The sequence below is a fragment of the Nestor notabilis genome, unplaced genomic scaffold (assembly GCF_000696875.1).
Source record: "Nestor notabilis isolate BGI_N333 unplaced genomic scaffold, ASM69687v1 scaffold31924, whole genome shotgun sequence".
Taxonomy (NCBI): domain Eukaryota; kingdom Metazoa; phylum Chordata; class Aves; order Psittaciformes; family Psittacidae; genus Nestor; species Nestor notabilis.
Genome location: NW_009926634.1, coordinates 17138 through 30763, shown reverse-complemented (window position 1 = coordinate 30763; position 13626 = coordinate 17138). Strand labels below are relative to the sequence as shown.

General features: G+C 41.5%; 1 protein-coding gene across 1 annotated transcript in view; it reads left to right on the top strand.

Moving 5' to 3' along the window:
* The first annotated feature begins 290 nt into the window (after window positions 1–290).
* The window catches only part of ARIH2 (ariadne RBR E3 ubiquitin protein ligase 2), a 27705-nt gene continuing 14369 nt past the window's right edge, over window positions 291–13626 (top strand). The window contains exons 1-2 of the mRNA XM_010013612.1: window positions 291–641; window positions 13512–13579. Of these exons, the coding sequence (XP_010011914.1) occupies window positions 393–641; window positions 13512–13579 (317 nt within the window). The 5' untranslated portion in view covers window positions 291–392. The remainder of the gene's footprint in view (window positions 642–13511; window positions 13580–13626) is intronic.

Here is a 13626-nt window from a genome sequence, read left to right as displayed (position 1 = left end):
AAGGTTATGCAGCCGCTTTCCAAATGTCAGAAGTCTTGGGGCCCACTCTGGGAACTAGGATGCAATGGAATAAGCCAGTCTCTGAGATTTTAGACTTTGCCTTGTACGAGCAGCTTCGGCTTTGCAGGTATAAGATTCACAGTGGATCCAAACCAGGGACCTGCCCAGCAGAATTGTCTGTAGCTGGGCCGTTGGGTTGGTCTGTTCCTGGCTGTTTGATCACCTGTATGATGCTGACGTGGCCTCTCTTACAATTCCTTAGGCAACAGAAAAAAACTGTTTTTCCCCCCTTAGGAGACAGAGCTCAGATGAAATCAAAAGAACGATAAAGTTTGGAGGAGAAAAAGAAGCTGCAATTGCTTTCCTGGTCTGCAGTTTGACAGGGCATTAAGATGTCCGTGGACATGAACAGCCAGGGCTCTGACAGCAATGAAGAGGATTATGACCCTAATTGCGAGGAGGAGGAAGAGGATGAGGATCCTGGGGATATTGAGGATTATTATGATGGGGTAGCTAACGACGTGGAGCAGCAGGGAGCAGATGCCTTTGATCCAGAGGAATATCAGTTCACCTGCCTGACTTACAAGGAGTCGGAGAGCACTCTGAATGAACACATGGCCAGCTTGGCTGCCACGTTAAAGGTGAGGAAAGGTTTCTGACCCTAAAATAAGTCTGTGATTGAAAAGGCAAATGTGGAGTATACACATTGAAATAAAAGCTGTGGTGACGTTGCTCTTACGGGGGTTGGAGGTACATTATTGAAGGTCCCTGGTTCAAAACTGAGTCGAAGGTTTACAATTGTTGCATACTGGTTCTGGGGCCTGAAAAACCTTCCTTACTGAATGTTGCTTCTTACAAATTTGGGGTTTTTTTGCAGAGCTGAGCTTCATAACCAAAATTCCTGAATTATAACTCTTTGCATTAGCACGATGCAAAGAGGATAGATAGAAAAGAAACAAACCAAATCATAAATGATGCAGACTGGTACAGCTGTGTTTGAGAAATCTGACAGATAGGAAGACATGCTGAAACTCTAATTCTAACAAAACCACCTTTCTTTGTTGGTTCTGAGAGAATAATCATAGACTTTCAAAGACAGATCAGCTGTCATGCCAGTTATTAACCCTGCCGTTGCAGTGACAGCAATTAAAGTACAATGCACTTGCCAGCTCTTGTAGTGACTAATTCATCACAGAAGAGTCACACTCTGAATCAGCTCCATGGTATTATGCTCAATAAGAATTTTACAAAGTTTTTCTTTCTCTTTGTGCAACCAATTTACTTTAGTACAGGGTAGGAATAAGAAGAGGTTCCCCCTCTGCCTCATCAGTGTGCTTCAGTCCCAGCGTGGGTCAGAGGAAGGCAGAGTTTTCTAAGCTCTAGATGTTGACACTGGTTTGAAATCATTGATGCATCTGCTTTGCAACAGGTCTCCTAGTGCTTGTTCCTTGGAACAACCTCTGAAACAGGATGGATAATCACAGCATATAAAAAACATGTTGCATAGGTTTTGATTCCTATTAAATTGGTCTAAATCAAACCTAATATTAAAAAATAAGAGGGATCTCTTGGTCCTTATTTGCACATTCGTGTCCTATAGAAACAGTATAACAATAAAGCCTGAGGACTGTAAAGCCTAAAAACCACAGGCTCTGAAGTGCACTCACACTTTTTGCTGCATCTCTAGCTGATTTTCCCGTCTGTTGTGCTTGTACTCAGCATTCACCATCTCAGAAAATGAAGTTTTACCCTTTCTTGACTGTCAAACTTGTGTTTTGATTTCTTCAGAATGTGCAGTTTGAGCTCTGAATGCCTGCTGTTCTCTACAGATTGTCAGAAAAGGGAGGCAAAAGAGAAGAACAAATGAGAATAGTTGGTCCAGTTGCTCTTGGTTCTTAGCGATTAAGTAAAGATTTAGAACAGCTTTTCTGCTCCTTACTGTTTGTCTTCAAATGGAGCCCTCTTCAAAAAGGTGACCCCTGCCATACTGCTCTCTTGAATTAACAAAAGCAATACTTTATTTAGGCTTTAAAATTAGGCTTCCAGAGCTAAAATAAAATTTCCAAGAATTCTGAAAGCCTCACTGAGTTCCCCAGATAATGCCAACCTGCTAGCTCGAATCTTGCCCCAAATACGGTCCAAGCAGAGGACATTTTAGATTCCTTTTATATGAAGAATATGCCTGCATATTTGCTTAAAAATGAAATGTTACATTTTGGTTTGTGCATGATAAGATAAAAATGTATTTGGGTAGAAACCTGAAATACTGTTATCTTGTAAGCCACAAAGACTTTAGCTCTTGAAGTGCCACATTAATTCCCTGTTTACTAGCAGCCGTGGTGCAAGAATTGCTCTTTCCTTGGAAATCTGTTGTGGATCTGCAGCATGTGCTTTTTTGTTTCCTGGCATACTTTCTGACAATACTTCAGTGACCCCGTTTCTTCCTTCCCCTCTCTTTTCCCAAGGAAACTTGTCATTTTGTTAGTTTTCTGCGACAAACTGGAGTGGAAAGAATTTGCATTGAATTAACAAGCTTAGAGAAGAATTAAATTCAATAGAACATGTTGAGCTATTTGTTATCGTTATTTTCCATTGATTTAATGGATATGAATAACCAAGGGCAGACTTTCGTAAGAACTGTTTTAACTTCTTCCCCCTAATTTGCTTGAGCTCTAAAAACTTTCTTTTGAAGACTACCTTTCATAATGTCTTAGGGGTTTTGCACAGTGGTGATGGCTCTTTTGCAGCATGCTAGCTCGTTTTGTTGATTTAATCTCCTTTACCTTGTGATAGCTACTGGTTATGTCCAAGCATTAGCTTGGATTTAAGGCAGAGTGGTTGCCCCTGACAAAGATGAAGGTAAATTGAAGATTCTTCAGGAAGTACAATATCAAAGTACAGTGACATGGTGTCTGAGCAATTTGCTATCACAAGAAATTAATAGACTAATACAATTCCCTAAAGCAAAGAAAAAAGTGAATGCAATAAATGGACTCAATGTCATGTTTGAATGTTCTGACACTGTACATTGTCATTAGGTGAGTCACTTTCCGAAGCTTGAATTGAGGGGTATTAAGCATGATTTTTCTCTGTGTCATATTGTCTATACACTTTTAAGACTAGTAATGGGTATTCAGAGCTTTATGTCTTCATACTTGCAATCTGTAGCATTACCAGCTAATAATAATCTAAATAAATAGTATTTCATTTGCTGTGCTCATTAACCCTCAACATCTGGTTTTTAAACTGTTCAGCTGTTTCAGGCTGATGGTTGAATTCTTACGTTCTTAAAAGTGTGGAGGTAAAGGGTGATCTTCCTTGGAAACCCTCCTGGCTAACTTTTAATTTCCTATGAGTTACAGCTGACTTTGTTCTCACTCCTACCGAAGCTAAACAGACAACTGAGCAAACCTGGTGTTGGCTGGTGAACGTCAGGTCAGGTGTGAGCGCCCTGCATATGTTTAAAAGTGTGAATGCAATGCTTGGGTTTTATCTATGCCAGAGAGACAAAGATCAGAGAAAAGCTGAAGTCTGATTAATAGCATGAAACCCAGCATGTAGGTAGATGTATGCCCTTGTATCTGTTACTGTCATAGGAACCTTTTACCTTGAATTCTTCTGACTGTCTTTTTATCCGGTGGGGAGTTAGAGCATAGAAAAATTAGTACAAACAAGGTAGTGGTAGGTAGAACCAGCCGTGCTGTGTGGTGGGTTTGCAGCTATGGTAGTGGTTATCCCAGAACCATGCAGAAGCAAGAGACACTTTGTAAGTGGTACTCTGAAAGTTTCTCCTCATTTTGGTTTTAATAAGAACTAAAATTCTTGCTTTCCAAGAAAAGAAGGAGGAAATGTTTGCTCTGGGTTAGTGCTGTTAATCTGAAGGCCTGTTTCCAGAGGGTTCAGTTAATACCCTGACTAAAATTAGGACGGGCTATCTCTGTTGCAGTACGCCAGAAGAAAATCTCAAGCTGATATCCAAAGCTGTGATTCTCTGACCAAAAGGCCTGTGAATTGAAGCAGATCACTTTTCATTCCTCAAAAGGTTGTTTAACCAACAGTCAACACTTAAGAGCAATACTCTTGAAAGCAGAATGACATGTATTCCTGCAGACCAGCAAAGGAATTACAACAGTTGTTTTTTAAAAAGTAGATATACTTAAAAGATCCATTATCTTTCAAAAATAATGAATTGACATTGTATAGCCATAAGTTTGTTTTCAAGATAACTCTGTCAGTGGTCATTGAGTGATTGTGGGTCCTGGCGTGGCAGTATCAGTCCATGCATACAAACAGTATGATAGGCAACAGTTGTGCAAACAAAGTTGACCCTGTCACTGGCAAGCAATTAAGTGTGTGATGATGTCATGTTGTTTTTGTTTGTGAATGACGCTTCCTGGCTCTGCTGAGGGTCTCAGTGCAAGTGTGGAATATCTGTGCTGTTCCACATGAGAGGCAGTAGTTGCTCCATCTCAGTGGTGACATGGATCTTTCTAGTTTTTAGCAATGGTTTTTTAAAACTGGTGATATAAACCACCAGATAAAACAATTACAGTTTATGAATAAATCATTACTTGATTTTAGATCTTTTCAGAAGCTGATTGTCATTCATGAGGAAGCTAAGATATTTCTGCACAAGAGAACAAGGAGAAGGTAGTTGTGTATTACAGGCAAGTGATACTGATGTAGTCTTTCCACTAAAACCAAAGGAACTGTAAAATCGAAGAACTTGGAATTTTCAGTTTGCTTGCAAGTAATGTGCAAATATTTACTAGACAGCAAAAAGTTTACTTCCTTTGCTCCTTGAAATAACAGCTTGTGTTGTAGGGGGTTTTTTTTAGCCCCGTTCCTTGAAGAATAAAACTTGGTAGATGCAAAAAGTATTTGATGACATTACATAGTTCTGAATCAATTAATCCATGTTATCACTATGGATCTTTCAGAGATAAACCAGTTTTTCATGTGTTCTTGCTCACCTAATTGATGTCACATCTTTTAATGCAACTTAAATTAGTATTTGCTCAGAAAAACACGTCCCTCTGAAACTCTTCCCCACACTCCAATTGCGCTGACACAGAACAGTGAGTTTGTAGAGCTGCCTGGTGAATGCTGGCAGCGGTCCTTTTCAGATACCATCTTTAGCAGATCCAGAGTCATGTGCGTGGAGATTGGCAGCCTGTGTGAACAGCTCTACCCGCAGGAGTTGGTGCTCACAGGATGCCCGTTTAACGCGATCCCAAAAAGTCCGTAAAGATGCAGATGTGAAGACACCAGCGTGTGCCTCCCGGCACTGCTGTACAGACCACACCAGGCATGTGGTGTGGGGTGCTTATCTGAACAAACCTGCTGTGTGGCATGGTTGTGCTTTTTTTTTGATGCCATAATGGCTTCATTAAACTTACATGCAACATAAAATGGAAGTCATAAAAGTTGAGCTGTACCAGAGTTCCTCAAGTACAGGAGAGGTATGAAAGCCCCTTGAAATATTGACATGCACATATATAGGAACAGGTTTTGAAAAATTTATGTTCAAAGTTAATGTCCATAAGAGCCAACATTGGTAAATGTTAGTATATATTAGTAAGCAGTAAATATTTAAACATCATTTATAATAAATGGTAGAGCTTGATAGGCAAATTTGACTTCTCCACAGAACTCCTATGGTGCTGTTTGGCAATGATAACGTGCTAATTCCAAGTACCTGTAAACCCTAGATTAGTCAGGTTTATATCTGTACCATGTTCTGTGTTTTAATATCAAGCCAACATTACGAGGGGCATCCAGTCTGAAGCTGTAACCCTTTGGAGCACACACATTTGAGCCGTACATTTGATCTTTACTCACTTTTTGTTCCTAAACAGAAAGATCCTGGAAGTTCTGCTGTACAAAAGCCTGCTAGATTCACAATGTGTGTACTTTAGTATTATGTTAAACATCAAGAGAGCATGAATATGTCCATAACTGCCATCAGTGTGTGTTTTATTTAGACTCCTAAAGGTCTTTAAGAAAAGAAAGCGTAGTAGGTTTTCATAGACTTCTGGCCAGGAAGGTAAGAGCTGACTGGAGAGCCCAGACCTTGTGACAACTTCATGAAGTCACTTGAGGAGAGAAATCAGTTTTGTTCCTTATTGTTGAAATTCTCAACTTGATTGGGAAAATGAGCCACAAATGTGGAGGGTGATTATAGCCTACACATTTCTTTGTGATTCATGCCTTAAGTGTATCTTGCAGCCAGTGTGACTCTGCAGGGAGCAGAAAAAAGTCTGTTCGCAGCTGTTGATGAGTATGATCTTGGTGGGAGGTGGAGGCAAGACACAAGTCATTAAAAATGCCAAAACAATCTTTCAGTAACTGTTTCATGTTGCAAGCTTACAGCTGGACAGCAGGATCACAGGAGCGGCGTGAAGCAGCTGAAGCACGTTGCCAAACCAGGGTGTTGTGCCTGTTAAGGATGGCGCAGCGGGAGCGAGTTATGCTGTGTGCTATGAAACACTGGCTTACAAAGATGTTCCTCTCTTCATCTTTTTCTAACAGGAGAAAAACTCTCTCAGAAGCTGGGATTGTCAAGGAAAGGATTATGTTATTTGGGAATACTCACTGCACGCTTACCTAAACCCTGCGCCATGCTGTATGCATGTACCCGTGCTTTCCAGTTCGAGCTGGCAGCCCTGTGTCCTGAGTGACTGGCAGTCACAGTTGTGTGGACTTGGGTTATTACCTGCCCTTTGCTTCCTCCCTGTGTGTCCTCAGAATCCTCCTTTCTGTCAACCAGAAGCAATTGTCCAGTTCTCCTGAGTTTTGCTGGGAAAGCACCTAGGCAAGGGCTGAGCTGAGTGCTGTGGGGTGTGTTGGCAGCACATGGGGAGCGCAGTGTAACGTGCACGGGGCACTGATGCTCTCAAACACTACGTTAGGTTGGAAAGAATAGCTGCAGCAAGTAGAGCTGGGGAGTCTCATGTCAATCTTATATCTGTGTGCTGTCTTACAGCTTTCTTGCTGCATTTCTTTCACTCTGAACCTTTCAAAGAAGGAACCTCATAGCTATTCTGTAATGCCTCTGGCATAGCATCTTGCTCAAGTCTTATTTTTTGTAATTTATTTCTGAATCTCCTCAGGAAGAATAACCTAACAGCTTGAGGAATACGTATGTTAAGATTTCCTAGCTGAGTCCTACTGATCCTGTTTGTTGGCAGCTGCAGCTGAAATTGTTGCTATCTTGTGTAGGAGAGCGGATGGATTAAAGCAATGTGTAAGTGTGGAGAAGGAGTTAGAATTTAACCCAAGGTCCCCTTTCTTCAGTATGTGGCCAACTAGGTTATGCACCGATGGCTTCACAAATCATGTGTATAACACCAGCAGTGTTTGTCATTCCCAAACTGCATTCTGCCTCCTAAATATGCTTCTAATCTTGTGAACTGACACCAGATCTCTGCATGCTAGAGGGTGAGTGACGGGGTACAGATTAAAACCCTGTGATGAAGCACAGCTCATGTACTGCTGCTTGTCAAACCCTTTCCAGGGTATTAAGACTGCAGCTACAGATTCCAAATTGCATTTCTTTCCCTGCAGTCGGTAATCAGGAGGGGGGCTGAAATGTCAGACAAATTGTAAGCAATACTGTGGGTGAAAAGATGGAGGGCTCTTTCCCACAATTTTAGGCTTGATTGAACCCAGCAAAAAAGAGCAGGGTATCTGATTTTGTTGCAACTTTGTATTTTATCCTTGATAAGTGAAATTAATTTGAATTCAATTTCATAAACAGCATTCTAATGCTCAGAAACTTGTAACAGATACAGAGGATTTTGACAAGATATTAAACACTTGGGGTGTTTATGGTAGGTGATGTTGATCACAGCTTAAGCCCCTGCAACCTCAAGAGTTTTCTACCAGGACTGCATATTGGAAGTCTGTTTAAGGGAGAGGTAGATCAAAGTAAAAGAGAAAATGTCGTCCAAAAAAAGCTTTTTGGTTGCCCTTTATTTTTTTCTTAATTCCTATTATTTCTGCAGTTTTCTGAGAAATCCTCCAGTAAAGACAGGGCAGTCAGAAAGCTTTTTCCAGTGGGGCATGGAGGGAGTCAGATCTCCTTTGCACAAGAGAAATGTGTGTAAACCAGTATTTTTCCTATCTGTGGGTCACTTTCTTTACCTCAGTAGCCTTAATAAAGCAAGTCTGAAGGGGCTTTTTTTTCTTCAGCAGAATTATTCAGTACAAATTACAGCTTCTCTCTAAAAGGTGTTACTCTGTCACCATCTTAATTCAGTCTCTATTTTGCCCATAGTTGCTCACCAACACCAACAATTTCAGAGGCTCTTGCTCTCTCTATTTTTACTCTTGTAAAGGATTTAAGAGTGTGTTTTTAGAAATTTTGATGCAACACAAACTAATACCTAAAGTTCATCTTTCCCTTGTAGAACTAACAAAACCCATTCATGGATTAAAAGAATTGCTTCTCGAGATTAATCCTATTTGCTTAAATCTATTTGGATAAAACCCTTTGATTAGGGAAAGGACAAGAAATTGAAGCTGCATTTCTTTATGCCAGGTTTGTGTTCATCTCAGCCAGACATTTCAGTGCAACCCTGATCTAACAGGAATTGTCAGCTTGGTGCAAAGCCATGGGATGTCAGCCCCAACCAGATCACAATATCTCTAACTCATTCTGAACTGAATCTGAGAATCATGTGATGATTCTTGTTTCAAATTCCTGATACCATATCTCTGTGAAAGTGGCGATTGAAACACACCTCCAAAAAAATAGGCCATCCCTTGGAGAACAGTGAAATGAACTCATGAGATATGCATGTGACATAAATATGCATGAGGGGGTTCTGTAGAATGTAAGCTCTACAAAAGATGGTGGGTTTTGAGCTTTTAGGAAACATTGCTGTCTGAATTAGCAACTGTCAGAGTGGCATGGTTGGAAAGATTTTCTACTGTAGAGGCACGAAGCTTCAGCTCTTCAGTTTAGCTTATCTAGGGAAGCAAGTTGAGGCACAGTTGTCTTAGAGCTCTATAAACATAAGGTACCTGCAGAGCTCCTTTGATATTTTGTTCTTTTAGTTCTTTTTGGTTTGATATTTTTGTTCTTTTGATATTGTCTTGTCCTAAAAAGTACCAGACTCTCTCACTTAGAAGTGTGAGCATTTTGCTTATCTTGGACAGTAAAGAACCCAGGAGATAAATGGTGATAGAAATAATAAGAAAAATAAATACTGTGCTGCCTTGCAGAAGGCGAGTGGATGTGTTTGATGCAGCGACATTACGTCTTTGTTCTGCTTTCAGAAGCTAATTTTACCCAGCACTATGTAAATTTTTCAGACTCTTATTTTTTTTTATAACCCCTGTAGAGTGTTTCCCTTATGCAGAGCAGCTTCCCCTTGGTGCAACCTGCGTGCACAGGCACTGCAGCCCTTCTCCCGTGCAGTCGTAAACATGAGCGTTTGATGCCTGTTTCTGGCAGTCAGCAGCCTTCTATGACTGGTAAGTCAGAGTTAAGCTGATGGAGGTTTGGAAGAGGCTTCTGAGGTGGTGAAATTCCTGTTTTAAGGTGCAGTTGGAAATGGCACGTTGGATGAGATCCTCTTTTTCAGCTTTGCCACCCCATTATGAAGAAAGAAGCCTGGTTTTCAGTCCGATTTTCCAGGTTCAGATTTAGACTAGAGCTGATCTTTGATGTTAAACTTTTAAGCTGATGGTGAGAAAATGGGGAAATGTGACTGAGGGAAAGAAAGAAATCTTGTAGCATGTCTGCTGCTTTCAGCTTTCATCTTCTGAACTTTAATAAGTTTAATCACAGCAAGAGGAGCTATGGAGAAGTCAAGTTATGTAGAAGTACTGGCACAATTCATCAACTGTAGACAAGATCTAACATAGTTACGCAACATCTAGAATATGCATTCCCTTCTGTGGCTTGGAGAAGTGTTTTACTGAAATGACCTGCTGCCAGCAAGATACCACGTGGGCTCTCTCCATCTTTTTTGGGTCTTAGTATTCTAAAACAAAAATAGGAAAGTTTAAACAAAGCTGACTATTTATCAGAAGCATCATTTTTATTCAAAGGCCAGGTTGGATGAGGCTTGGAGGAACCTGCTCTAGTGGAAGGTGTCCCTGCCCATTACAGGGGGTTGGAACTGTATGAGCTTTAAGATCCCTTCCAACCCAAACCATTCTATGATGCTATGATTTGTTTTGTGTCTGAGAGAAAGCGTTATTGTTCCTGGATAAGCTGAGGTTCTTGTGGCACTCAGTGACTGGTAGGAGACTGAATCATAGCTCTTTCTGACATGTTTTATAACCTTGTGATCTTTTATTGGGTTAAACTTTTGACTGTCCAGGAAATGCTGTATTGTACAGTGTGCCTGGACAGCAATCAAGGCTTATTTCCTAAGCTGAGAGGCTGCAGTGGGTGCTTATGGAGGGGGCATTGATGTCTTCTAGTTGAATAGTTCAGCCAGCAGTATCTGCTTGTGCATTGCTTCTCCAGTATTGTAAGGTAATGAATTATGTACATGTGGACCCAGCTTCTGATTGCAGTGGTATTTTTCTGTGTTCAGCATGTTTTGGCTCCTGCCTACGTAGAAATACTTCAATTATTCTGGGGTGGTGTTGTGGAAGAACTGGCTGACTTGGTACAATCATTCACTCGTTGTGAATGTACAATCATTGAAGAGACTGGAGAATGCTGCTAATCAATAGGAACATGCTTTAGTTAAATGGTTCTTTTTCTTTTCATGCTTGTTTTCTTGAATCTCTCCGGTGGTCTTTGCCCCTGATGGTAGATTCACATTTGCCTTCCGAATTACTAACTTTGCTGGTGGTGAGCAGGACCTAGATTGTAACGTGGTGAGACCACACAGCAGGCAAGGCTCCAGCCTCATCAGTTACCTGCTCCTTTCCCATCCCTTTCTCTTACAGTTTGCGTGTTATCTATCTTTAACATGTAAGAGCTTGTCCTGCCATGCCAAGCACACTGTGGGTACGTTGCTGACTCTGGGACTTCCTTTGTGCAAGATGGCATGCACTGCAACCAGGTAGTACCAAAAACTTTTCTGCTTCAGGGCTTTTATGAAATGACATGAACCTGGCTTTATGAATTGAAAATGTTTTATTCTTGGGTATTTTTATGATGAAAGCAATAAAATCAGCATTACAGCTGATCCTGCCAGTGTTTGCAGTTGGAGCGAAATAGAAATGGTCACAGAAGCTTTGTTATTCTTCTAGATCTGTTAATATAGCATCTTTCTGGAGCATTAATTCCACATTTTGCCTGACAAATAACTTAAAAGCATTTGATTCCATTGGGATAGTTTATTAGATTTCAGAAATGTGTATGCTGGTATTTGTATTTCTCTTTCTATACATCTTCATTCTTGAATGTACTTGGTTTATCCTCTGGGAACAAGTAGCTTCATGGAGTCATGATGCTGCAATGGATGCTACACCTCAGGATCTGCAAACCCAACTGAAAAAAGACTCATTTTCATATATTACAGTTGGACGTCCCATTTCAGTCAGGTGGCTTGATATTTTTTGTCAGGATGGTATTTCTTCCTTACTGCTACCGAGGAATAATTTCATTGCTGTTAGAGAGTGATTCATTAGTGTGTGGTTTGCATTTGCAGGAAGCCAGTCTTGCAGAGACCACATTCTTCATGCTTGTTTGTTTTACAAACGTGAAATGCAGATGTCTTCCTTGTACAAGCAAGTCAAAGGTGTCTGTCTGGGTTTGCCAGGCTGGGAGCTTAAGATAACAACCCATCCGAGGCTGGCAGTGGCACTTCATCTGGAAAACTGGAGCAAGCTGTATGTGCTGTCAGCAGCAGCCCTGCGTGCCACGCTCCAGCTCATCCCAAGCTTCTGTGCTGGGAGGGAGGGCAGCCTTTGTTTTCCGAGGGACACGTCACCGGTGAAGTTGAGGAAGGTGACACACCAGAGCTGATGCTTCACTTCTGATAGAAAAGGGATTATCTAAATGTTGAGAATTACTCTTTTATTACTGGGATGTCTTAGTGGCCAGCAAAGTGGGCAAATAGGAAAGTAGAGGTGGATGAGAGGCAGTTAAAACCCCCATCTGTGTTGTGGGTTAGTGCTACACTGGTTTAGCTTGCTGAATCCACCATCCAATGCTGAGAAATGCCAGTGTAGGAACGGGGAGGTATCATGTGGCAGGAATAGGTCAGTTGTGTTGTGAAACTGCACCTCTTCAGTGGGGTAGATTTAGAAGAGTAGTGAATATGCTGTCCCTAGGTGTGCAGAGCCTGTCTGTTTTGAAGGAGTGACCATTGCTTTCTTTCCTTCCAGGGTTGTGGTGGGGTTCCTGTGTATCTGTATTACCAGTACATGGGATCCTGTGATTCACCTTTGTCAGGATTCAAGGCAGGTTATGGCTTTTCAGCTGATGATTTGGGCTGACAGCTTCCTTGGAGGGGGGAAAAAAGGAACTTTTCTTTAACCTAGGATGGAAGGAGTTTTGTTTTCTAGATGTGTAGTAGAGGTGCTATGGTAATAGCTTGTTTTGGAGTGTGGGAGGTAGAACCGTTTAACATCAAAGGTTGTTTGAATGCAGAATGTGCAGACCGCTGGGCTTGCACCCATCCTTCCTAGCACAGGAAGAAGTAAGGAGACAGGGGTCATGAGCCTTACTTCCAGGAATTCCCCTGGAAGAGATGTCTTTCCATGCTTTGTTTGAACTCCAGAGCACGAAGGGGTTGAGAGGCAGGTTGACCCTTCAACAGCTCAGCAGATGCCTGTGGTCTTGGTGGGTACCAGCCTTTTTGTACTAAAAGCAAACCAGTCTGTTTCCTTCTGAAATAAACTAATACATAGACACAAAGGAGAACTCATTTGCTTGTACCCTTGTAACATGACTTTAAATATTATGTTGCAGTATTCCTGAGAGTGCTGGGGCTAGCATGGACTGTGCCAGTGTTTGCCAGGAGTCCACGTAATGCAAAAAACTCTGCATGGAAATAGGCCCTGTCACAGTAGCTTTCTATCTTCCTGTTCCAGTCCAGCATATCACTCTCCTCTGCAGTGAAGGCTTGGGGAAATGTTTTGGTTTTTTCCCTACCCTTTGCTGTCACAGTATACCTGTGTTTGCAGAGTGTTACTGCTCCTCCAGCTCAGAAAGTGGCATCCATCTGCCCTCTGGTTCCTACTTTACACACTCGGTGAGAACCCTGATCCCAGCCTGATCTGTGCCTCTCAAGCGGTAACTTCAGGACTGGATGTGGGGCTCCCATGAGCAGTTAAGCTAGTCCAGTGAACTCTTGATTCCTTCCTCTCTGTGCTGTTGTGACTCAGTATGTGAGTTTGGGTGCATCCATGTTTCACTCAACCTGCAGGTGCACTGGCTGTGAACTTTATGTCTATTAGTTCAGTGGGAATTGAGTATTGTGGGGGTGTTGTACTGAGTTTGTACAACTTCCTAGTCTTATAAAATCATAGCCCTAAGCAGAGGTGTGGCCTCAAAATGTGCCTAACTTGACTTTTTTCTTTTCTTTTCTACCTAGGTATCACATGCTGTTGCAAAGCTAGTATTAGTTAGTTTCCACTGGCAAATCTCAGAGATTTTGGAAAGGTAAGTGTAAATAATCTTCTCTCATCTGTGCTCAGTGCTTTTCCTTC